Source organism: Austrofundulus limnaeus, unplaced genomic scaffold, assembly GCF_001266775.1.
Source record: "Austrofundulus limnaeus strain Quisiro unplaced genomic scaffold, Austrofundulus_limnaeus-1.0 Scaffold3, whole genome shotgun sequence".
Taxonomy (NCBI): Eukaryota; Metazoa; Chordata; class Actinopteri; order Cyprinodontiformes; family Rivulidae; genus Austrofundulus; species Austrofundulus limnaeus.
In genome coordinates this window covers 5,057,236-5,082,369 of record NW_013952405.1, presented here as the reverse complement: position 1 = coordinate 5,082,369, position 25,134 = coordinate 5,057,236, and the positions used below count along the sequence as shown (strand labels likewise).

Here is a 25,134-nt window from a genome sequence, read left to right as displayed (position 1 = left end):
CTCCTAAATCACTCATACGCACAATTTAAGAACAAATCTGTGCGTACGAACGGTTCTTGCATGAGGCCCAATATGTCTAAGACTTTTAGTATTTCAGAAATCGTGCTTTTTGAGATATTTAGCTTTTTTGGCCTTTTTTTTCCTCATTAAAAACAAGCAGTGGTGTTTTCAACATCCTTAAAACCCTTCAAAATGTGTAAATCTTGACTGTATTTCCACCCTTTGTTCCGGTTCTGCTTTTTTCAACTTCTTTGTGCAAATTTTTTTATTCCATTGGCTCCCATTTTGTTGATTTCAGCCTTTTTCTGCCTTTTTAGCTATCATTCTGACCTTTTATGCYATTTTTCTGCTAAGTTAAACTTTTTTGTGCTTCTTCCATTTTGTTTCTGCTAACTTAAGCTTTTTATGCTTCTTTCAGCTGCTTTTTGCTACTTTTGGATGTTTTCTGTTTTTAGCTACTTTTAGCTAGTTTCAGCCAATTTCAGCTTTTTTCAGCTAAATTCACATTTTTGTCATAATTTCAGCTTCTTACTACTGAATTCAGCAAAATGTGCGCTGTCATGTTTTGCTAGTTTCAGCTACTTTAAAACAATTTTAAGCTAGTTTCAGCTTATTTTTTGCCAATTCAAAACAAACTGAAAGAATTCTGTACTTATTTTCCTGTTGTTTGCTAATTTTGCTAATAGATAACTGTTACTTTGTTTCTGCTACTTTAACCTTGTTTTTGCTAAGTTTAGCTACGTTTTTGCTTCTTTCAGATTTTTTGACCGTTTTGCTATCTTTCTATTGATTTCTTACTTTTGTTGTCCTACTTTCAGCAAAAGGCAGCTGTTCAAATTTAACTCACATTAACAGTTTAGCAATTAACCTTTTCAATTTCTTCAGCAGATTTCAGAAAGAAGTGCCATTTCTTCAGTTTTGTTTTGACATCTTGTTTTAGAGGAAATTCATTCCTTATGTTGTAAAAAGGTCAATAAAGTAAACTAAATTATTTGAAGAAATTCACCAAGCAGAAATAGTTAAAAGGCTGATGTTAACATGTTGATTTGAGGTTTATATGCYCCTGTGTAGAAGAAATCTATAGTTGTACTGCCAGAGACTTAAGTGTTCTAGTTTCTTTGTTGCCCTGAAATGACATTTCCTGTGAACTGTGCTTTAATTTCAAAAAGTATTTTAGGAGAAAAAATGATTCAGTACAAATAGCAAATCTAATCCCGGAATTTTAAAACTCAACTCCTGCTGAGAAAATGACTTTTTCCACCGCTGTCTACAATGACCACAAGTGAAATATAACTCCTGTAAAAGCAGCCAAGTACCTTTGCAGGTGACGTTATCAACATCAAGGATCTGATCATCAGCACAGCCACAGGACCTGCCGTTAGGAATTGAGAGGCACAAACTGCTACAGCCACCGTTGTTTACACGACACACATTGGTGCCTAAGTAGAAAAAAAACAGGTGTGTGTTGTCTTTTATCTTTAAATAGCATCAAAATTGAAAGCTCATAGGAAAAAGTATTTACCCTGCTGTTGGTGTGCATCATACACTCTGATCTCAAATATTGGGGGCCTCTCGCTGCGGAGTAAAGTGACGGTCTTGGTGACCTGGTCCAGTTTGTAAATGCTGCCGCCACGGTACTCGTTCCAAAACAGAAATTGTTTATAATGACACAGGCCGAATGCATGGTTGAGCTCCTGGCCCTCATAAACAACCTGTTAAATCAGGAAACAGAGAAGATGTCACACATCTCCAAATTAAATGCATTTGTTTTTATTGCTGCATTTTATGTTTTTTTTTCTCAAATGCTGCTTTCTTTTCTTGAATATCCTGTTTTCAAAAATGGTATATTTGTACTTTGCTTGTGCTATGTAAAATGTGTTTTTAGAAATGTGTTATAAACGGTTTTGTCCAATTCTTCTATTGTTTTTCTTTTTCTTTATATTTTGTTTTTTTTAGCCAACAATAAACCCACTGTATACAGAGTATTCTCAGAAAAACCTTAACCTTTCTCTCTGTGGTGTTAAGGTAAACCAACTCAATGCGGTCGTAGTAAGCATCCACCCAGTACAGAATGCCCTGAGGAATGTCCAGGCTCAAGCCATTGGGCCACAGCACTGTTTTGCTGGTCAGGAAGACTTGATGATGTGAACCGTCCATCCAAGCCATCTTGATCTTCCCTCTGCTGCTCTCTGTGGGATCTTCCTCCCAGTCAGTCCAGTACATCCATCTGGGATTAAAAAAAACGGGAATAAATATGTGAGATAGAACATTCCTGAGCAGCAGTTTTAATCTGTGATCTTTAATGGAACATCCCACAACTAAACAATTAAAAGAGTGTCCAAAATCTGACAAATAAAAAAAACTGATAAAAATGAAAATTTGAGTTCAACCAAAATCTTTAATGTATGACTCCCACAMAGCTACAGGACACCCTCTACAACCACTAAAACAGTGAACCTCAAACATTTATGAGAAGCGTTTTACCCATGCTGTGGGTCCACAACAATGGCACGAGGGTGGCTCATCTTCCCCTCAATGAGAGTCTTGCGACTCTGTGAAGCCTTCTCCAGCCTGGCGACACTGATAGTCTTCTTTGGTCCATCATCTGTCCAGTAGAGATTACCTCCCATCCAGTCGACTGCAATCCCCTCTACTGTGTGAATACCTGAGATAAAATAATAAAAAAAGAAGCCAAAGTGAAAATTAAACAATTAGGGAGTCAGTGATGGATTAATATCAAAAGGATATTGATATGGAATTTTTATTCTCAGTGGGAGCCTGAATTTATCAAGTCAAAAAGTGGAAATGGTTTCCTGAATCCCCTGAAAAAGCTGTAATAAAAGCTATAATTTGCTACTTACCTTCCTTTAGAATGGTGTCTCTCTCTGTGCCGTCTATCTTCTGTCGACCAATGATATTACTGGTGGCATCAGCAAAGTAAATGAATTCATTGGCGGCGTGGTAATCCAGAGCTCGAGGGTTCATCAGGTTCTCGATGGGAATCATGTACTCATCAGGCACCTTAGCGTTCATATCCATGCCCCTGATGATCCCGGGACGACCCTTACCGTACACCAAGAACAACTCATGATCTGGCTCTGCAGAGGGAACATATAAAATACAACAATAAATGAATGWATGTCATTACTCTTTTGAATTATCACTGTCAGTTTTGACTTTCAGTTTCTTTACAACTCAAAAACGTACTCTTGCAGGACTTCCCGTCACTGCCAAGACTGAATCCAGAGCGACAACGGCAGGTACGAGTCTTGTGGCTGTTGCTGAGCAGACAAATGTCTGAGCAACCCCCAGCCTTTCCAAACTGATCCAGGGCGCATGCATGGCTGCGAACTGAAACAGTCGCATATCAAATGAATATGACTTATAGTTAGTTTTAAAAACAGTCAGGAATCTGATAACGTGCAGACACGCCACCCACCTTGAGGCTGGCATCTCTGGTGGTAAACGTGCAGCGCAGCTCCCCGATCTAAACGAGTGACCACCTGGAAGTCAGTACTGTTGAAGCGGTTCACTCGAATCACACTGGTCTTTGGGTTCAGGTTGCCTTCATCCGAGTTTGTAGCATAGAGATAGTTCTCAAACACAGTCAGTCCGTAAAGATGCTCAATCTGGAACACATCACAGAAGACAGCAATGCGGACAAATTTGAGGACACTGAAAACACTRAATAAAAACAGCTCAAAATCAACTATGTCATCATGACTTATGGCTTGTGCAAAAACATTTACATACTCATTTTTTATTGAAGACTACAAAGCTGATTTGCATAATTTTCAACTTTCCAAGCAATAATTTATCAGTAAAAAAATACACAGTAGTTCAATAATCATGAAAAAATAATGAAATAATCATGAAAAAATAATGAAAGACGGGCATGCACACAGACTTGGCATAACGTAGCATAATGGGTGCACTCCTCATCTGCTGCCCAACAATTCAGATTTTACTTTTGCAGCAGGTCTCCACTTCTGTCTAAATGATACATGCTTGTCTCTTGCACACAAACACCACCATCGTCCCGCCACAGTCCTGATTTCATTAAGATCATTATTCCAGTATAACTGAAGCCAAGCGTCACCAGGGCCAGAGTAATAAGTTTAGAGAGRCACCAGCCATGAAATTACGCACATTTTAAGTAATATCAATCAAGGTAATAAAAAGATCCAGTCCTTGAAAATAAATACTCCCTGTGCTAGATACACAAGAGACAAGCATGACATTAAATCAGCCATGATGCACATTTGGAAAACAGATGTTTTCTTGTTCTGATGGGAATACCAGTAAAACAGAACTAGTTTAGTTTAATATTCATGAATATATCCCTGAGCATAGCCATGTACGTGGTTCGGTWTATTTTGTGTGTACCATCCTTAAAGACTCACCAACAGACCCTGGATGATGGTGTGTCGGTTTTTGCCCTCATAGTCGACCACTTCTATGTAATCCAGGTAGGCATCAGCCCAGTACACAAGCCGGTTCACTAGATCCAGAGTGATACCATGAGGGAAGACAATCTTGCTGTCCACCAGCTTCGTGCGGTTCTGTCCATCCATATCACAACGTTCCACCCTTGGCGTAGACCCGTAGTCCGTAAAGAACAATTTGCTGTAGAAGATGAGCGAGAGAGATAAGGGGTAACGGAAAAAGAAATTTAATTAGAGAAGCAAAATTTGTGTGATTTAGGGATGTGAATGTCAGCCTCAAGCATCAATCCACCTTGATTAAACATGTAAATATTTTGTATACGTGGTAAAAGGTATTGTTAATAAAATGCTAAATTTATACTTAGAAAAACATTAGAAATGGTCTTTCTCAAAACGAGGAACCTGAATCAGCCAACATTCACGTGCTTGTGCAGCATGCAACATCAGTCTAGGTTTCTGTCTGAAGGAAGTGCTTTGGTTTTTGCCAGCATGCTTGGTCAGCATCTTGTCTGACCATAAGACAGCATTTTCCTCTCCAACAATGCTTAAACAGCAACAGAGATCACCAAGATGTCAAGAGGGTCGAAGTGAAATACAAACCCCATGGCCGGATCCAAGGCGATGCCCTTAGGGTTGTACAGCTCCTGGTCCAGCAGGGTCACACAAGTCTGGCCGTTCTTGTTGCAGACAAACACCCGGTCATCCACGTCATCCACGAAGTAAAAGTTTCCACTCAGCCAGTCTATAGCCATCTGCTCCACATCTGATGGAGGCAGAGGGTGAGGGGGGAAAAAAGGAACACACATAACAGAAGTATTTTAAAAAAAAATGTGTCATATGAGCACAATCATAACTCTTGGGCAAAAACAGGATCATGTCCAAAGTATTTTTTATGATGCCTCAATGCTGCTCAAAATGAATGTTCTTTTATGATTTTCCAAGTTCTCTGTGCAATGCAGTGTACTTGGATTTGATAAATGTATTGCATAAACAAACAAATGTAAAAAAGAAAATTTATAGATAGAGAGCAAAGAGAAGCTCTGTACTTTGTAAACTAAACTCCTGGAAGAGAACCTAAGCAATATCAGGCCACATGTTTAAAAAATTGATTGTTTAGGTGTCAACCTATAGAAAATGTACAGTGCAGTGCAACTTCCAGGAAGGTTACCAGAAATACAGGAGCTGCCTTGATAGATTCTTGTGTAAATATAATGCAAAAAAAAAAAACATTTCTTTGTATTTTAGGCTACTTGCACTCAACAAGAAAGTTGGGTTCAGATTTGTTTGCATGGAACAGAACAGTATAATTTCCATATCAGTGACTTGTTTTTAAATTTGGCRAGCCCATTGTAAAATATGTTGAACTCCCACATACCGTATCTGTACATCCTATGGGAAAAATATTTAATATAAAAATAGAATTTGATGTGATTTAATAATAGTTAATTTTAGGAATAAACTCTTATAAAGACCCCAACCCTGTTGCAGTACTTCTTACAAAAGAACTTGGAGTACTTAGAAAAGGAAGTCACAGACGGAGACTTTATTAGGAGGGGAGGGGAGTTGTTTGAACAGCTGCCACTGCTTGTCCATCAAGACAACACAGGATGCAAACACACACAATTCAGAAATCTACTATTAAAGTGAGCACACTCCTTTCTCTTTGATGTTGAGATACACGAGAGGGGTATTTAACCACAAACAGAAAACTTACTGTAACTCTGTCCCACAACCTTCCAGAAATGACTGCACAAGAACCTCAGCTTACAGTTACAAAATAAAGAACCCAGCCACATCTGGGCCTGATTCAAAAACTGTCTRCACCACTTACCAACATACCAAAACCTTCCAAATACAAGTGCTAAGTTGGCCTTAAAAGATGGAATATGAGCAGAGTTAAGTGGGAAATGGGAAAACCACCTCCTCCTAAAGGCTGTTATCAGCTTTAAAAAAGGTTCAGTGGGAAGCAAGGCTGCGCAATGTACTACATTTAAAACAGGAATAAATTTGTGCAGCCCAGCAGCTTCTGTGTTGTGCAACAATCTCTTAGACCCCCTTATTCAGAAAGTGTACTGACGTCTTCCCACAAGCAGCTTCCGGTAAGTGGAAACTTTGCTGGGAAAATGAATGAACCCACGCCTGTTCTCCACCCTACACTTATCCTTCCCATGACACCTACCGGCTCGCAGTACTCTGAGCGAACGTTTCACTAACTGAGGGGGTATCACGCCAACAACAAACATTCCTTTAATACAAGGTAGTACAGGTATTTACTCACAGGCCACAGCCTATTTAGTTCCTTAAACCAGTCAAACGGAGACACCGAGGCTCCGGAGCAGCACTGCAGCTTGCTTACTTTAAAACCATTTCCACTATGTCTATGTGAGTCCAGTATTTATATGTTAGTGCAGAGTAGAAATGAACAGAAATCTTTCAACTTCCATAATTCTCTCTTGGCCAAGATGATCCAAATAATCTGTGCAAACACCTTACTGACCTCTCAGCAGCACAGTTTTAAAGTTGAATGATAATTCAACTGCAAAAAGCAAAAAACTGTATTGGCTACTCAGGAAAAAAAATGTTGGCAAAATAATTGCACCATGCCCAAATAATAATAATAACAATAATAAAAATACACAAAACTGTCCTGAAAGTAGGATGCTATTGTAGTATCTAAGTTGGAGCTTAAAAAAGCACATTTGGTAATCCTCCTATGTGTTACTTTATCCTAGAGTTGTATAAGACAAGAAAATCATGGAACCTTGACAGCAAACACACTGATAAGGGAAGATCTGGTGAATCTTGTTATGACGTTTCCTGCACAGGGTGGAGAGTGCACGATTAAGATCTGCTCCACTTTTATCTTCCCAGACAGAGAATCACATCCCGACAGAGCACTCCACATCTGGATCCCTCATCTGCTTCTCTGTGCTGCAGTCTCAAACTTTCAGAAGCTATGAATCACCGCATTTGTGAGGATCCTCTTTAAAACCATGCACCCAACTCCTTTTACAAGTACACCTGAGCCGTGTTTGCTTTAAACAATGAACAAAGCAGCATCACCACGATGCTCACAACACCCTGGGTGCTTTAGCAACTCAACTACTATCACCTAAATCGAGCGTGGGCAATGCGAGTCCAACAAATTGATAAAAAAAAATTAATAAGGCACAGGCACATTTTTGTTTGAAATATTAAGATTGCATTGCAATGATAATTTGTTTATCACTATATTCTGCAGACCAAGTCAAAATGCTACTTCAAATAATATTATGATAGAGTAAAGTTGTAAATATAATAAAATAGTCAACCGTGACAAGTGTCACCTACAAATAGGATTGAACATAGTGGTAATTAAACAGACATGGGACAAAAATCTTAATTTATAAAAGGCTGTGTTATTTAGTGATTGGAATGCACAAGTTAAAAGGTAACTGGGAAGAGATGAGTGTTTTATACAAYTTTTACAAACCTCTATGCAGATTAGGGGCTGGGGCTAAGAAAACTATTTTCAAAAGTTTGTCTTGTAAGTTATATGGAACAGCTCAATATAGGGAAATAATGGTTTAGGATTCCTAAAACACAGTCTAAGTTTAGATACAAAGTTGAAACAATAAAAAAAAACTTTTGCATACTCAGAAAAAAAAAGCACTCTCATGTGGATGGCCCTGAAATCKACTGGACAGGACCCGAGACAAGCAGAGGAACGAAAAGGCTGTTCAGACTGACAAAACCTTAGACAAGGTATGTAAATGTCATCTAAATGAGCACTCACACACATAAACACACACCCACTAAGGTAGAACAAATCACTACCGTCTCTTTCTCCCTATCATTTGATCATGGTCTTTAACTACGCCAAAGTTTTTCTCTCATCTCCACCCTTCACCCAGACGGCTCCTCGGACCACTTGCCTCCAGGACGCTTTACTATGCACTTAATGCAGATAAAATGCTTTTACAATTTTGTTTAGGTGCATTTAGTTGAAAATCATCCAAGTTTGCTAAAGTGGTTGAGTGGATGGCCCTCAAAAAGCTGAGCTTCACATAAAAAAATTYCAATCTGTGGTGAGCAGTAAAATCACTTTGGTTAAGGTTAAAAATAGACTGATCATATTTTGTCAACACAATACGAATGAGATGAGATGTAAGGAAATCAAATTCAGTTTTGGGATGACGGGAGTCTCTGAAGTTGCTGGGCTGCCAGCAGTGACAGAAGTTACGCAACCAAAATTACACTTAGAAATGAGCCGAGGCACCCCTAATCACGTTACAGAGCCTACCCGACATAATCAGCCCTACTGCTGTTTGTTGGTACGTCTGCTGTTTCAAGCCCAGGGCTAATTCTCACGGGAAAGCTTTACTCATGCACGTACATGTGCACACACACACACAAACTTACACCTCCATTGCTTCTAATGTTTTGACTAGACTTTTGCCCTCATTCGTTTAGAGTAACAGAGAGAAGAGGATAAAAAAATTAAACTTGTCTGGTTTGCAATCAGATAAATCATGTCAACGTTACATGTCTCCAAAATGTGAGCCATCACATGCCATGTGTGTTTTTGTTACACATTAGACAGCTTGTGTGTTAAACTACATCCACAGGCCAGATGTTTCACTTGTCATTATTACTCAATAAACAAACATGTGTTATCTTCCCATTGAACATTCTGGGACAAACTGTGCTGCCCTTAGATGTATGACGACAGACAGGATTTTTCAGGAAAYGAAAGCCAACATTAAATTCCATCATATCAGCAAATCAGGACTTAAGGGATGAAAAGATGGGTCTATGTTATGACAACTGAGCTAAACCAGTGAGTTTAAAGCAATTAACTTTATGAAAAAGATATAAAAATATGAAAAAAGACAAATATATATATATATATGTATTAGGCTGATAAATCCATGCACAATTTGATTATTTGTCCAGATAAATTCTTATTAAAACATTTGCAATGTAATTTTATCTTTTAAAAATTTCATCTGCACCTCTGTCTGTTGATTTGCACTGGATTTAAAGGTATTGTGAACTGGATGTTGTGTAACTTAGCAGCTGTTGTAATTTTTTTATATTATTTTATGTGAACTGAGCTGGCAAAATGAGTCCATTTAAAAACGGTTTATTCCTTTTTTTAGAACTTCAGGACAAAACAATGATTTCAAATGATATATTTGATAYCCTCATGCATGAAAAAAGAAAACAAGGTTAAAAAAAAAACTTCCAGCCTCCTTGATTTCCACACAAACTCAGACATAAATCTAGTTCCAAAGTAGATTATTGTGCCCGATATGAAATGTCTAAATGAATGCCTGAAGGCATGCTGGCAGTCTTGTGAGCATCATATTACTGTGAATGAGGCACGCAGATACCGACTTAACTGAATGATTTAGTGGTGCGTCAGAGTTTCTCTGTTTCTCAAAGACAAGCCTACAGAAAAATAAAACTGAAATCTGTGTTTCCACTTGGCATATTTTCTGGCATTTTTACAGAAATCAAATCTGTAGTTGTTTATGGCATTTTTGTGTTTGTAACAATCAATAATAGAAATAACGTGCACTGGATACAACAAGCCTTTGAAATAGTGTTCAGATAAAATGTTCCAGGAGGATACAGTTTTTAACAGTGAGGCAGACATTTCATACTTTGTTAAAAAAAATAAATAAGTACTCACGGTGCAGGCTGAGAGTGATGTTAATGGTTCGGATGTTGCTGACTGTCTTCAGGTCCTGGATGTTGGCACACTTCAGCTGAGTAGCAGCTGGAGTGTCACCTACATCTATCCAACAGACAGTCTCCTCAGCGTAAATGAAGTCCATCGCCATGGTCTGCTTAGTGGGGATGGACGGRAGCCGGGTGCTGGAGCCACTCAGAGAGGTGCACCGAATATCATGAAGGTTGGCAATCAACAGAACAGGCAGACGATCCACTGGTACTGAGTTGGTTTATCAGAGAGGAGTAGAAAAGGAAACAAAAACAAAGAAAAGAGCAATTGAGTTGGAGATGTAGAGATCAAACATTTATAGCAAACATGGTAAACAACATGCAGATGAGAGCAGCCTCTATGATCTAGCTCCAAACTCTTGTTACCCCAGGTTGAACTGCAAACAATGGTGTTTGCTGTCATTTTTGTGTACTTCTACTCACCATTTTTGGCTTTGCAGGAGCGGTTGTCTGGTTGCAGCAGGTAGCCCTCCACGCAGCTACAAGTGTAGCTTCCATCTGTGTTTGTGCAAGTTTGGCTGCATGTCCCATACACACTGCACTCATTAAAATCTACCAAGTAAATAAACACAAACAGTTATTATCACAAAAAAGGAAGCAATGAAGTATATTATCATTGCTCTTTACCAACAATTCTTTATATGAAAGACATTTTCTATGCTAACAATCATAAAGCAAGTGTTAAAACCAAACCATAAAACATTTATCTTTTTTTTGTCAAGCCAAATAAGCTCCCAAAAGTTAGCAGATATTTCATGATGAAAGACTGACAAAACAATTAGTTTAAGTTACAGTGMATTTGCCAAATCACCACTACACACCTTTACATTTCTTTCCGTCTGCGGCAACCTCGTAGCCATGTCTGCAGTAGCACCGAGGCCCGTTGTGAGTCACCCCACAGTTAAATTCACACCCATAGGAGGCACAGTCTGGCGCATTTTCTGAACCAGAAAAAGGAGAGAGAAAGACACAAAGAGACTTAAATAATGTTGATAAATTAATATTTACACTGATAGTTGAGATAATCCTAATGCAATCCTTACAGAGCCATGCTTTCTGATTTAATCCTATTTGATGTTAGTGGGGGTCACACACACACAGACAGAAGAAAGGGTGATCTGAATGTGCACACATTAGTGGGCCTCTTCTTTTCTTCCTTCCCAATGACCAGGGGGAACTCAAGGACACATCTTTTGGCAGGAAATAAGAGAATCTACACATCCTCTTATCGTGGCCTCAATAGGGTGTGTTCGTACACACGTGTATTTATGTGTCAAGGCTTGGAGATAAGTAGAGTGGGCTGTTAATCAAAAGTTTTTCTTCTTCCTTTCCTTCCTAGTTAAATTGCTTATACGTCTGAGATAAAACTAAAACAATCAAAACAAATGTTTTCAATTAAAAACAAATATTAAAACATGCTGTTTTAGAAAAGAAGTTGTTTAAACTTCTTCTTCCTTCTAAACAATCAAAAAAGTTTTTAATATTTTTATTTGGTCCTAAACTTTTGAAAATGCATTTAAAAATGAAGTTTTTTTTATGATTTATTTTGAGGTCAAAGCTCCTAGGGTAAATAACTGCTGCAAACATATTGAGAAACACTAATTTTTAATCATTAACTAAATATAAACACACACTCACAATAACTTAAATGAGTACAAGAGATGAAGTTACCAGTGATTTACTATCATGTACCTACTGTAGCGTAATGTACAGTAGCTAGTGCTAGCATGGCAGTAAGGAGCAGAAACTGGACCAGTGAWGGGCCCTTGTTATGTAAAGCCTGTAGCACTCTGGACCATAATGACTCTTTTGTTGTGGCCCCATTGAAAGAGAGAGTCTCCCAGTTCACTCTGTGGCCCACATCAAATCCATTCACCAAGTCTCACACTGTGAGAGACTACAGGCTACTGCAGAGCTAAAATACTCACTTTGTGTATCTCTGTCCAGGTCATTGTGCACTATTTTGTACTTTAGTGTCAAGCTATGGGTGGCCAATAAGTACCACAGTTTAATATTACAGGCCACAATTTATAATCTTTTTAACTAAGCGTGAACAAAACCCTTGAATTAAAAAATTTATGTGTAGTTAAATTTCAGAAAAGCTACTGGAGAAGAAAGGAAAATAAAAATATGATATCCAGAATAGGCCATTAAGATAATATTGCTCAGGTAAAAAACAAAAACAACTCTTAAGAAAACAAAAAATAATAAATCCTCTGCACTATGTCAGAAATTTGACCAGGAGTTAAAGAAAAAAGCAAAGAAATTATAAATTAATTAAAGGATTTTTTTTTCACTGAACAAGCATGCCGAAGATGCTGACCCCTTCACTGCATGGTGAATCTCAGCTTCACGTTTATCTCCTAAAAACAAAAGTTGGAGGTGATTTGTTGAAAGAATCAAGAGAATTGGAATGACTGTCATTAAAAACATACTGTACAGGAGTTATGACCTCAGTAGCAGACTAAAATGGAACATGAAATTGGAAAGTTAGAACTGCATTCATWAAAGGCTGCAATGAGATGCTTCTGTGTATTTGTTTCATTGCAACAATGTATTGTTGGTTCTTTTTATCCGTCAAGAAAACTCTCTAACCCTCAACCCCATAAAACTGTGTCTTCAATGACAGATTAGAAGTCCACTTGCTTTGCCTTTTTATTTGCTTTGTTCTGGATGACTAAAAATCTACACTAACAAAATACTATGGACTGTATCGATACTAGTGTCATACGATTGATACTTGAGTCTATTTTTATTTTCAGTTCATGTTCCAGAAGTGTAATTCTCTACCGGAGTAGGCGAGAAGCAGAAAGATCAAGAGTAAACATTGGGCGAAACAAGCATGTCAGTTATTAATTTAGTCATCTCTGGTTACACAACTTCAATGCTGATGCACAAGTCAACATGTGTGGCATCAATGTTTAGCAAAAAAATAAAAAAAAACTGGAAGGAGATTCCTAGCTTTGTGCTCTCACAGTCTGGAAACAAGTTGACACAAGTCATTAGCTTCTTTGAGGAACTGACAGAAACCTACACTTTCCCACAGTGTCATCAAATTACATCATTTCTACTACAGGGCACAGAATCTTCTAATACATGAAGTAAATAACTGAATATGTTTGCTTGGGTTGCACTCAGATCAGATTATTAGGAAAGGTATCAGGTCAGCTGGCTTTTTACTAAATGATTTTTTTGTTAAACACACATTACTACCAATAATGACTTCATTCTGATATTCCATTTAATATGCAATATTTGTCAGAGATCCGAGTTTGTCTCCTCCCCTTTACAAGAACACCAAGCTGACAGAATTCAGACCCAATCTCAGACAATCTATAAGCTTCATTCTGTAAACTCAGTCAATAATCACTAGATTCATAATAGATTTAGAACACATTTGACAGAACTTCTGAAAAAGAAATACCTCACATTTGTGAATCTGCAAAGGAGAGGTGCAGGTAGAAAGGCAAAGCAACCGAAAGGGACAAAGTAACCATTTGTAAACATGCATGGCAGCAACTTGAGTAATGAGCAAACAGTGCCTAGCTAACAGTGGCAGCATGCGGCCCAGGCGCCTAAAACAAAACCTGGACAAACCATTTGTCACAAAGTTACAAATAAATTAGCAAAGCAGCACAAAACATTCCCAAGATCATGCAGTGTAAACTACAATCAAAAGACAAAATCTCTTCATGCACGATAACCTGTAAAGATGGGCAGAAAAACAGGTCTCATCAAACAAGCCAGCTCTGCCAACCAACACCCACTTGGGAATAAAAATGATAATATTGTCTTCACTCGGACAGTTTCAAGTAGACCAAGACAAATTCTCATTTCATAGCTAGCAAGAGTCTATGCATAAACTTGAATAAGGTCGCTGGAAGAAATAAAGGCTTCATTTGAAGCRTCAGTGAAGAGATAAACGCTCTAAAACATCTGCCATGATGAATATATTTTCTATACAGTCAGTCAGTTTTTGGGAAGGCAGTCAAGTGTTATGGTCAGTGGTTTAAAACCATATGCATTTATGGTTTAAAACCATATGCATTTATTAAACATAAAATGAAGACTAGCGCTGTGTCATGACCCTACATTTCATCATTACAAATTTCTTTGAAAAGACTGTAATATAATTTAGATTTTCAATTTACCAACTCTAATATACCATGACTATAACTAATGCTTTGACTGAAGATTGTCAAAGACACTGACTATATTGTCACTAGCTTGCAAAAAAATCTGATTCAGACACAGTATTTGATTTAATCTGACTTGTGTTTGAAAAAAATTGTCTTATATTAAGTGTCAATTTAGGTGCCATCTTTAAACTTTGAAACCATATTGGTGAATCTCAACACCTTTCACAAAATCATCCTTGTTGCTTCATGTTCTCTGGCCTGTAAAAGGTTTTGCACTTCGCTAAACCACACACCATGTATAATTAGGGTTTTATTTCCACCACATTYAACTCCCGCTTGACCTATTGAGCTAAATTCTGATTTTTCACCCCTTCTTGTCAACAAAGTTGGCAGTGTTACTTCAGCCCTCTGACAAAGTGTGCTTTTCAGAAATCAGCTGCCAGGTATACTTGCACAACGTGAATCTTTGTTCAAGCAAACACATGCGTGCTTGTAAAAGTATTTCCCTGAAATAAGTGGTCAAATGTGAGCATTTGTGTTTTTCCAAAATGTGACCATGTGAATATATCTTTGAGAGCACCCATGCAATAACAGGCAACATGAACATGTACGAGTGATTCATTGCTGGTGGGGGTTGACCACTGCCTTTTATTGGAAACAGCTGGACTTGTGTCTTCTRGGACAGGCAGCGCATGTCGGGACTTGACGACAACATAAATGCGTTGATAAAAGACTTGCCTGGCAGTGATGATTGTGTAACAACACTTGCACCCACTCTGTACAACTTCATCTGTCTGACAGTGCTCCTGCTTTACTGGTCTAAACTGTTGCTTAAATCTTCTAACAAGTTAACTTTGAAATCGSAACACTCCACCCTTAAAATGGATGGGTCTAATAACATTCATGGGAGTGCTGTGCACAATGAAAGATTTAAAAACAGCTGGAGACCTTACACAAGCATAAACATAAAAAATTGATATTCAATACAGGAAGCTGTTAAGCTGATATAAAAATAAACAGAGTTAATTAATAATCCTAATAAAAATGGCACTAAATTGAGAAAACGGACATTAAAGTAAACAAATCTGTCAAACTCTACAAAACRTACCTTTGTACATTTCAGTATAGACAACAGAAGCTTTGGGTAATATTTTAGACTTAGTAGAGGAGATAAGCTGGTTCAAGATTACAAACATTGTTTGAGAATTGGGTAGACCAACTGTCAGGAACTTAAATTACTCAAACACTTGAATAAATGGTTTTGTAGTTGCACAAAAAAAAAAACAACCACGAAAGAGTGGCTCAAATATGAAATAATGCAGCTTCAAAACTAGGCARAACTTCAGAGTTTTTATTTTTAACTCTGAGACAACTTTTAATCCTTTGTCAACTGCAACAATGTCAAATCCTAYAGACATTTTTTATTCAGCTTTTCAGGGTTTTTCAGCTTTCATTCTCATGTGGTTTTTAATTAATACTAGAAGATTTGATTGCCTTTTTTCCTCAACGGCATCTGGGTTAGATGCTTATTATTCCTACAAGGTTAGAGGAAAAAACCTTGTGGATAAGCAGATTGCTAAAATAATGACTATTTTTTCCCTCACAAAAACTAAATTTCATGTAATTTTACAACAGAAAGTATCAACTTATTCTAGATGCAAATAAAAGAAATCAACTGGTAGAAATCATAGTCTGAGATTGGATAAAAAAAAGTTATACTACAACAATAAAAGGCTGGTAAAAACAAATAAACAAGGTTAGTCATGTTTGTAATTTACAGCGTTGCAAAAAAGTAGCACATGTTAAAAAAGCAAAACAAAACATTACAATATCATGGAAGCCAGGTGCTTTAGTATTGTTTTGGTGGTTTGTGAACCCACAGAATTTGGTAATGTGCTGAGGGCTGCATGAGTGGCTCATTGTGAAACAAACAAAAGCAGCAGGAAGAGTCTGAAAGCACGTTCGTTTCTACAGACATCTGTACAACTGAACAAAAGCCAAGGAAGTGCACTGATTTCTAATGTTATAAATAACTGAAGAAATTCTAAAAAACAAATGCCAATTACCAGAACAGTGCAGTTATGTTACTGAATAAATGATGTACTACTAGTGGGGTACAGATAGATATTATTGATACCAATGCTAGTATTGCATYAAATCGATACTAGCTTGTCAGGACTGATACTTTTTGTTTCTCTATTCTATACATTCAGTACACTGCCCTTGTTCCAACAGTGAAACAAAAACAAAAACCAAGAAGACAAATTCTAAAACCTTAATTCTTCATTTTGTACTGATTTGATTTTCACTAATTTATGAGTTGTAGTAATATTTAATATTTAGAAAAATAAAATAAGATATGTGATGTGACGAAGAAACATGACACATGAAAAACCCTATACATTGCTAGGGGCGTAAATCACCAGCTTTATCACATTACAATAATATATTTTTTTGTTTGGATGACGATACAATTTTTCCACAATATTACAAACTCTGTCATCATATGATCTTAATTCAATTCACAAGTCTGCCATCAACATTATTTAATTATGATGTAATTATTATAAATAAAATATTTCCATCTTGATCCACATCGGGCATATGAAGACAACTTTGTTTTGCCTTGATGTTAGTGAATCATTTAATCAATATATTGATGTAGATCGGTGTATTGTTATACCTCAATACATTCAACCCCATTATAAGGAAAATGTATTGGAACAAATCAATATCTGCAATACTGGCCTTGTGTTTATTTGGTACTGAATCAGTATCATAATTAGCAGTATCACACCACACTACAATGTACTTCACATGTTTTTCTACCATCGTTCCTGCAGTTCAATGGTACTGTGTTCTCAGCAGTGACACCTACTCTGTGGGTGAGAAATGCAGTGAGTACAACATACATAAAGCCCCTTCAGATCTGACAACTCCAATATGTTACAGCATAAAACAAATTACTTGTGCCATGACCAATCTAGCTAAAATTGTCTACTCTGAACCCAAACCTTTAGAACGAGACACTCAGCCCAAAAAAAAAGAGCAGTGAGTTTTGCCTGAAGTGGAATTTAGCGAGTGTGTGCGTTTTTACTTCTGCAGTGAGGCCCCTCGTCCCAGCCATCTGAGCAATCAGGGACTCCGTCACACAGTTTGCTCATGTGGATGCAAACATCCAGGTCCAGGCACCCATGCTCGTTGACAGGACACTTGTTCGCCCTGTTGTGTGTGCCTGGAAAACCAGAAAACAAAGTGTAAGGCAGTATGAAAGCAAATGTCCAAAATTAATCTTGTAATACAGTAAAACAAAACTATTTCATACTGTTTCTTACATTATAGCTTGTGGATATGATTAGATGCCTTTTTTTTTTTGAGCCTATACATCACACAAACTTCAATTAAACACAAGCACTACAATGATTGTAGTCTTCCTTCAACTTTATTCAACCAGTGTATTTGAAAGATTATTTATCCTCTGAAAAAAGAGAATTGTTTACTAAAGTAGAGGAAGAATGATAAAAAGCAAAACAAATCAGAGCTAGTTTCAAATGCTCTAATTAGTCTTCTTRTCTTTAATTCTTTTCACACAGTCTGTTTAGTCTCTTCTTCGGTCTCTCCCGAAACATTCTTACATTTTTACATAACCTGCAACATATTTCTCTGTTTCTGTGGAATAAGACAGTTCTATCCTGAACTAAAGGGAAAAACCTGATGTAAACTGGGGTAAGATAAGGGCTTCAGGATTTGTCTTTTTGACAGATAAGGAACTAAATGTTCCCAATGTTTGTCAGACCCACAAAAAAAATATCCAGCGCATCCAATAAATTCGTATTCATGCAGCTTCTGTGTGCATCTTCATTGTTTACATCATTTCCATTGAGCATAGTGGAGAAGTGTGAATATGATCATTTGGCTGACAGTGAAGGGAAAAATCAAACAACAAAAACAGGTTTATTTTAACCCAATGTCAGATGAGAACATACAGACGCAGCCTCCTTTTTCTCACTTCCTCCCACTCTTCTCTTTTTCTCTCCTCTCAACCCACACTGCAGAGCAAACAGTTAGCTTGGCTGTTTTTCTTTTTCTTCTTCTTCTTTCTCTTCCTCCTCCTCTTTCTTTTTTCCCTCTTTCTAACATCTGCTGACCCATTTTAGAAAAACACTTAAAGGAGAGAAAATAAAAGTTCACCTCCTTCACAGGAAACAATCTGGAGTTCTGTGGGTTGTGTGACGTGCTAGGAGAGACTTTTGTGACTGAAGCGGGTTAACTAAGGCTACAAATATTCAGATGCCATCCCCTTATACACAAAGTCTGCAGTTTGAAAGTCAAAGCAGCTTTTGCAGAAAAAAAGGGGGATTTGTTTGATTCATTATAATTTTTACATATGTGGAGTTTATGTTTTTCTGACCTTTAGCATGTGAATATTAATGACTGTGTATTTTAATAAAATGTAAAGTCTTTAAAAACCTTTTTTAAAGAATGTAACAGTTTACAGGTCACAAATTTGGAAGAGTGACTTATGCAAAGACTCGAACAATGTAGATATTTATATAAAAGCCAAGGGGAGTGAGAAAGAGCACTTGTCTGTGTATCGTCATTCCCAGAGGAAAACCACAAGAATTCCCTCTGAATCCCTTCAAACCATCCAAGAGATTAGTTACCACACACAAAACAGAGACTCTAACTCAGTTAAAATAACTGCCTTAAAGTGACAGAAGTCTCCATAATAATCCCACCACAGCACAGTCTGTGTGGAAAATGTGCCACATTAGAGAAAGAAAAAAAAGCTTCCAATACATCTGGCTTAGGAAAAGAGAAAATAACTCTGCCATATAGGAGATGTTAGCATATTAGCAGCCCTCCTACAGCCTCTCTAAGCCAGCCTGATTTACATTCAATAAAAGCCAACATAGGGATTTCAGCATGAACTGCAGTAYCAAGAATAAACTGTCATGTACACTGGAAATAAAAACCCTGACGAGGGTTTAGCAGTTGTCAACAGTTTTCAGGAAATGATAAAAGACAAGTCAAACTGAAAGTCATCTAACGACATCCATTGCAAAAGTTTGTATATATCCCAGCTGCACATTGTGCAAGCTTATTTTACAAGCTGCGATGTGCTGAGAATTAAATGTTTTGACGATGCATCCGGTTAAATTAAATCAGGAATCAGGTTCTTCTACCATGTCATAAGTGAAAAGATGCAACTGATAACAACCTGACACTGCCACAACAAACCTCTGCTCCTACAAAACTTCCTACATTGCTACTGGCCATCTAGCAAGCAGGGTGATTTGTGAAAAGACATCAACGGAACTACACATCTGTCAGAATGTCTAAATAAATAAATAAATAAATAAATAAATAAACAAATAAATAAAATCCAGAATGGAATGCTATTTTGGCAGGTAAATAAAATGAAAACAGAAGGAGTTAAGGTATCTAAATAAGAGTAAAGGGCTCGACACACGGGAGGAGACGTTGCTCTCTCTCCATTCATTTCCTATGGAGCCTGTGCGGTGAGGCGACAATCGCTTGCCCTCCTCCAGCTAAGCGACYGGCRAAAATAGTGCATGTGAAATTTCGCGCTCGTACAYGTAGAYGTGCACACGYGAGCTTGCGACGCRACATATGAAAGTTGAAAAATGTTCAACTTTTGTCGCTGTCGCTTAGCGTACAACCAATTAGCGAGGGTTTCATTGACTGACCAATGAGAGGAGAGTATGCTACCCACTGTAGTTAGCTAACACTTTCACCGATTACTAAAAATCTTTGTGGGAATTTATTGGCACCAGGGTGAAGTTATCCGGTAAGTTTTTCCTCATAAAAATTGTATCTTGGTGTGTGTTTGTTTTTCAATACCATTAGCATCGCAAGATTTGTTTAGATTACACATCCGTAACGCACACCCCCCTTTTTTGTGAACCACTAATAACCTTTACAAGAGGCAGTAGAAGAACCAAACAAATTTTGTGAAGACAAGCGACCTGAGAGCGCGATTCGCAACGCTGCAATCGCTATCGCTTCCCGTGTGTCAGGTTTCACCCTGGCTGCGATGACAGCCGTTAATCGCTGTAGTTTGTCGCTCCCCGTGTGTCGAGCCCTTAATGGGAAGTGCAAGGTTTTGTGTTTTTTTTTTGTTTGTTTGTTTTCTCAGTGACAGTAAAAGCAGAATCCTATTCATAGTTGTGTATAAAAAAAGGGTATTTTAAGAGTTGTTTTTTTATGTTGAGTACTTTGGATCAAAACAGCCAAACTGGAACCAACAAAGTGCTTTCAGTGATTAATTTCATGTCCTTTTAATGTTTGAACTGTTTTAATCTAAAATCCCATTTCCCAGTAAGACTAATAGCTGTTGGTCTTTAAACACAGATTATGCAGTTCTCTCTCTCTCKCCAACTGGCTCAGAGGGTTGTGATTTAGTGTAGTCTCCAATGAATTGCTAAGCAGCATTCAATTTATGATCAGTTCTGACTATTTTTTTCTTTGCTGGAATCTGTGGCTCTTACAATAAGAAAAAAACATCATCCAGATGTATAAATTTTGAAAACTGAAACTAGACTTAAACTAGTAAATTGCTTGATAGTTGTACTGTTATTTCATGTCCCCCGTGTTTATTTTACTTTAGTGCTGAAGACAACAAAAACTGAAGTGAGTGGCATTCTTAGTTTTAACATCTAAATTATTAGGGCMCTTTTCCACAATTATACTGGGGAAGRGGTATGCAAAATAATTKTTTGAGCTTTATATTATGTTATAATGTCGTTTCCTCATCAGAAACATACAAAGAGTGTTGCTTTGACTCATTCGTGCATGTTTGAGAAATTCTTGAATCTCCTGTGGTAGCCATTTTGAGCTGCCTAAATGCTTGCTGGTACAAAGCCCCATCTGTTTGTACAAAGCTCCTCCCTGGAGCTCAGTTTGCAGCTGAGCTCCCGCCCCACTGAGCACCCCTCCTCCAAATCGTTATTGTAAGATGTGCTGAAGTGGGAGTGTCAGAAACTGTAGGAGGTTCTTAAAGAAACAGGCCAATKTTGTGGCGTTTAGATATGATGTCAAATGTATTTTTGATATAACTGAAGGTTGCACAGTTACTTGACTGTGGTATAGAATTGAACTATACGCCTGAAAAATACATATTACTCCCCCTTTAACATGTGACTGTTTATCTTTCAATGCTCCTCATTCACACAGAGCAAAGGATAATGGGAATTCAACCAAAGGCAACAGTGGCCCCTCAGCAACAACATGCTAACTGAAATGTCAGACATCACCACAAATAGAGTGAAAATAAAAAAACAACAAAATAAATATGGGCGCTACATGCATTACATTTTTACTTAAATATTTAAAAATACGTTTACCACTAAGAAAAAGATAACTGAAAAAAATTAATTAACAATAACTGCTTTTTGACAGTTCACTACAAGAAGTCCCATTTAAGAAGTCCCCACAAGTGGCTCATACAACTTTGCAGTATAAAATATATGCAACTTTTCTATTCTTCAAAGCAAAGATTTGAGTGCTTAAAGTTTTTACCAATTTAAAAACCCTAAAAAAGCACAAKCCTGGCACTTTTCTGTCTCTTCATTCAATGAATATTTCGGCTTTGCAAAGAACAGTTGCATCATTTCTCTAGTTCAGAGGTGAATTATATCACTTTTGAAATGGTATACCTTCAATTCCATTTTGCCTTATGACCACCAGGCAGAGTTAAAGACTTCTCTGCTAATGTTTGCTTCCCTCCAACTCCTCAAGCCCTGAATTCAACCATCCCCCACCCCTCAGCTCTGTATAGTTATGCAACAACCTTGAATTTGGAGTCCTGTTGATCTTTTGTCCTGAGCCCAAAAGCTTGTGTTTCCTTCTTCTCTTGGGTTCCATGGCGGCAACTGACTGACTCCCATAAAGTCTGCTGTCAGCTTGAATTAATACATTTTGCCAGTTGACAGGCAGGCCTGTCCAATGACCAACTCTCTGAACGCTGGATCTGAACTTTGCAGCAGGCCACCCAAAAACAGCATGTGCCAAAATTTAACAGAACCAAAGCAATGGCACATAGCATGTTCATTGTTGGGCCAGTTCTTTGCTTATTTATGAAATCAACTCATAACGAAAAAGACAATTCAATTAAGAGAAACTGTGATTCTGATTATTTTAAAGTATATATAGCATTTCTTAGCTTTTCGAATGAATAACTTATCAAGGTAGTCCTGTAGGGCACTATGTATCAGCATTATGTCTAAAAATATAAAGGATAGGGTCAAAGTTCCACCACTTACACACGTCTGAGCAGCTGATTGGTGTACATGTGTAAAGTTGAGGTGTGGCATGTGTAGCACACCATCCCGCCTAACAACACCATTGTCCCCCAGCTGATTCTGCTATCTCAGTTTGTGGGAGCACACCCCCACATGGCTCTGAGTCGCTTCTGTTTCATCTGTGTGAATTGCCACACAAACAGACACTACTGGCTTCACAAGAGCGGCTGTTATATGCAAAGCAACGAAGGAGCTCATGTCTTAAACATAAAATGACATTCTTCAAAAAAGCTTTCCAAACTGTGTCGGTGCCTTGTGTAACATTTATGAATTTCTCTGCTTTCAAATCAGAACATTCCAAAGAGCAATCACATTTCCACAACAAGAATAAACACGTTCTTTGTCACAGCATTGGCCAAAACGTGGTTAATGTGGCAATGTAAAACTGATTTTAACACGTGAAATGAAGAAAATTAGTCAGAAGTGACTCAGCTTTAACTTGTGTTATGTTCTACTTGGGAAAATTACAGAGATTTTCAGACATTTCCACCAATGAAAATGTCATTCGATTAAAAAAAATTCTTGATCAGGATGTTTCACAACCACCTGTCAAGGTTCAGGAATTAAAGTGCCTGTAACATCRATTTCTAGYAATAAATGTGAATGCTGTTTTGAAAATATAACATTGATAACTTGTTGCAAAACAATGTCACACTGCAGAGATGARCAGTTGTTGAAATATTCACATGTGAAGTGACAGAGTGGGAATATCTGCATGTGAACAGAGCATTGCTACAATGGCCTAGTGTTGGGCGGTACGGCCAAAATTTTCTATTATGGCATTTTAAACAATTATCTATATCACGGTWTTATTGGATGGTATTTGTTTTTTCCTCACAGCTCAGGCTGATGTTGCAATGTAAAAAAATCATTGCTTCCTGATCAGCAAATTTCAGTCAGCTGAAGTAAAGGCTCGTTTATACTTCGAGTCACACGTCTTGTTCCCCCTGCTCAGTGACAAAAAATCGCATAACTTTCTTCTGCTCAGCCGCTGCTATCACCTGGTGACAGCCGTCGTGTACATTGCCGTCGGAACTCTGCGACGCGGACCTTGCAGCTTGGAGCGTGTGATTGGTTAGAACTTCGTGGATGTGTTTGTTAATGAGGAGCCAGTGACGGTTCAGCAGCGGTCCAGCTCCTCAACGCTGGCGCAGCGCTGAAGAGTTCCAGAGCAGATCTTCCTTCTGCATGTTTTTTTTTTGTCTGAAGCCTATTTTATAATAGCTAGAAGAGCAGCTGGTTTGATCCTATTGAATGTGAGCATGTAGCTGATGTTCACGTCCTTTTTCCATCACCACCATTAAAAAAAAGTTTTTCCTCCGCAGACTCTTCACTCAACATAACACTGATTGTTGAGTGAAAGAAACAATAACTGCCATCATTGTTGTTGTTTTCCTACTTACATGTATATGAGATGAGGGACGGCCAATTTATGGCCCGCTGAGTCTTCAGCCCGTTTATACTCGGTCAGGAAAAAGACGTTAGATTTTTTGACACTCAACAGGGGTAACAAGATGTGTGACTCGAAGTATAAAACAAGCTTTACTCTCTTTCTGCAACACAGAAATTATTTCTTGGCTTTTCTCTTTTGCTGTACCTCTGTCTGTATCATATTTCTGCCTTTTCTTCCTGTCCAGATTGTAGACATTAGTTGAGCATTCTGGGCTTACAGCGTTAGCAGTGAGGGGAGGAAGGTACAGTCGTGAATGAGGAGGGTTGAACAAAGATCATTATTGGCCAAAATTACTTCACACATGAATTCTATCTTTGCACGCCACTGAAGAGGTGTATTCTACATTCAGCAATGGCGAAGATGGGAGTTTTTTTTTGTTTGTTTGTTGTTGTTTTTTGTTTGCGAATGTAAGTGACAAAATCGTCACCCGCCACCTGTTATTGAGAGTTGCTCCCACAATGATTCTAGCTTTGCCCTGTGTGCTGCTAGTTCCTACATGCACGTTTAGTGGCGCTGCACAGAAAAGTGCACGCCATAAAATAGTTTACTGGCAGGCATGAAGCAACGTTCCAAACATATTTAGGCTATTTAAACCTGTATGCTAGTATTAGAATAATTCATGTAGCAAAAATTTAAAAACGGTTTTCAGTATGAACCGGTGTATCGCCCAGCTCTACAATAGCCAACAATGCAAGAATATGATGTTTTTTTAAGATTTTTTGAGACTATCAGAGAAGGATAAAAAAAGAGTCAGAGATCACATACTAATGTTTCAATAAACAAAGACCAGAGTTTTCTTTCTTAAAGAGTTCCTCTTTGATGCCACTCCCTGTTTAACTTTGGCTGAGCCTAATTTAAAAGAAAATGTGCCAATTATGTGACAAAATGGGTAAATAAGTTTCTTAAAATAAAGATGTTTTCTTTGTCTTTTTGTATTTAAAGGATATGCATGTCACAGGCGCTTTAAAACAGAAGTACAGCGGGTAAAATAAGTATTGAACACGTAAACATTTTTCTCAGTAAATATATTACTAGAGGTGCTAATG

General features: G+C 37.8%; 1 protein-coding gene across 4 annotated transcripts in view; it reads right to left on the bottom strand.

Moving 5' to 3' along the window:
* lrp1ab (low density lipoprotein receptor-related protein 1Ab) overlaps positions 1–25,134 on the bottom strand; it is a 94,987-nt gene that overhangs the window by 48,110 nt on the left and 21,743 nt on the right. For all 4 annotated transcript variants that reach the window (XM_014018661.1, XM_014018666.1, XM_014018675.1 and 1 more), the window contains 13 exons: positions 17,409–17,546; positions 10,994–11,113; positions 10,596–10,724; positions 10,123–10,383; positions 5,046–5,208; positions 4,404–4,626; positions 3,440–3,629; positions 3,208–3,351; positions 2,862–3,098; positions 2,485–2,665; positions 2,005–2,227; positions 1,523–1,712; positions 1,317–1,439 (listed from right to left, as the gene is read on the bottom strand). In XM_014018661.1, coding sequence (XP_013874115.1) covers positions 1,317–1,439; positions 1,523–1,712; positions 2,005–2,227; positions 2,485–2,665; positions 2,862–3,098; positions 3,208–3,351; positions 3,440–3,629; positions 4,404–4,626; positions 5,046–5,208; positions 10,123–10,383; positions 10,596–10,724; positions 10,994–11,113; positions 17,409–17,546 — 2,322 coding nt within the window. The remainder of the gene's footprint in view (positions 1–1,316; positions 1,440–1,522; positions 1,713–2,004; positions 2,228–2,484; positions 2,666–2,861; positions 3,099–3,207; positions 3,352–3,439; positions 3,630–4,403; positions 4,627–5,045; positions 5,209–10,122; positions 10,384–10,595; positions 10,725–10,993; positions 11,114–17,408; positions 17,547–25,134) is intronic.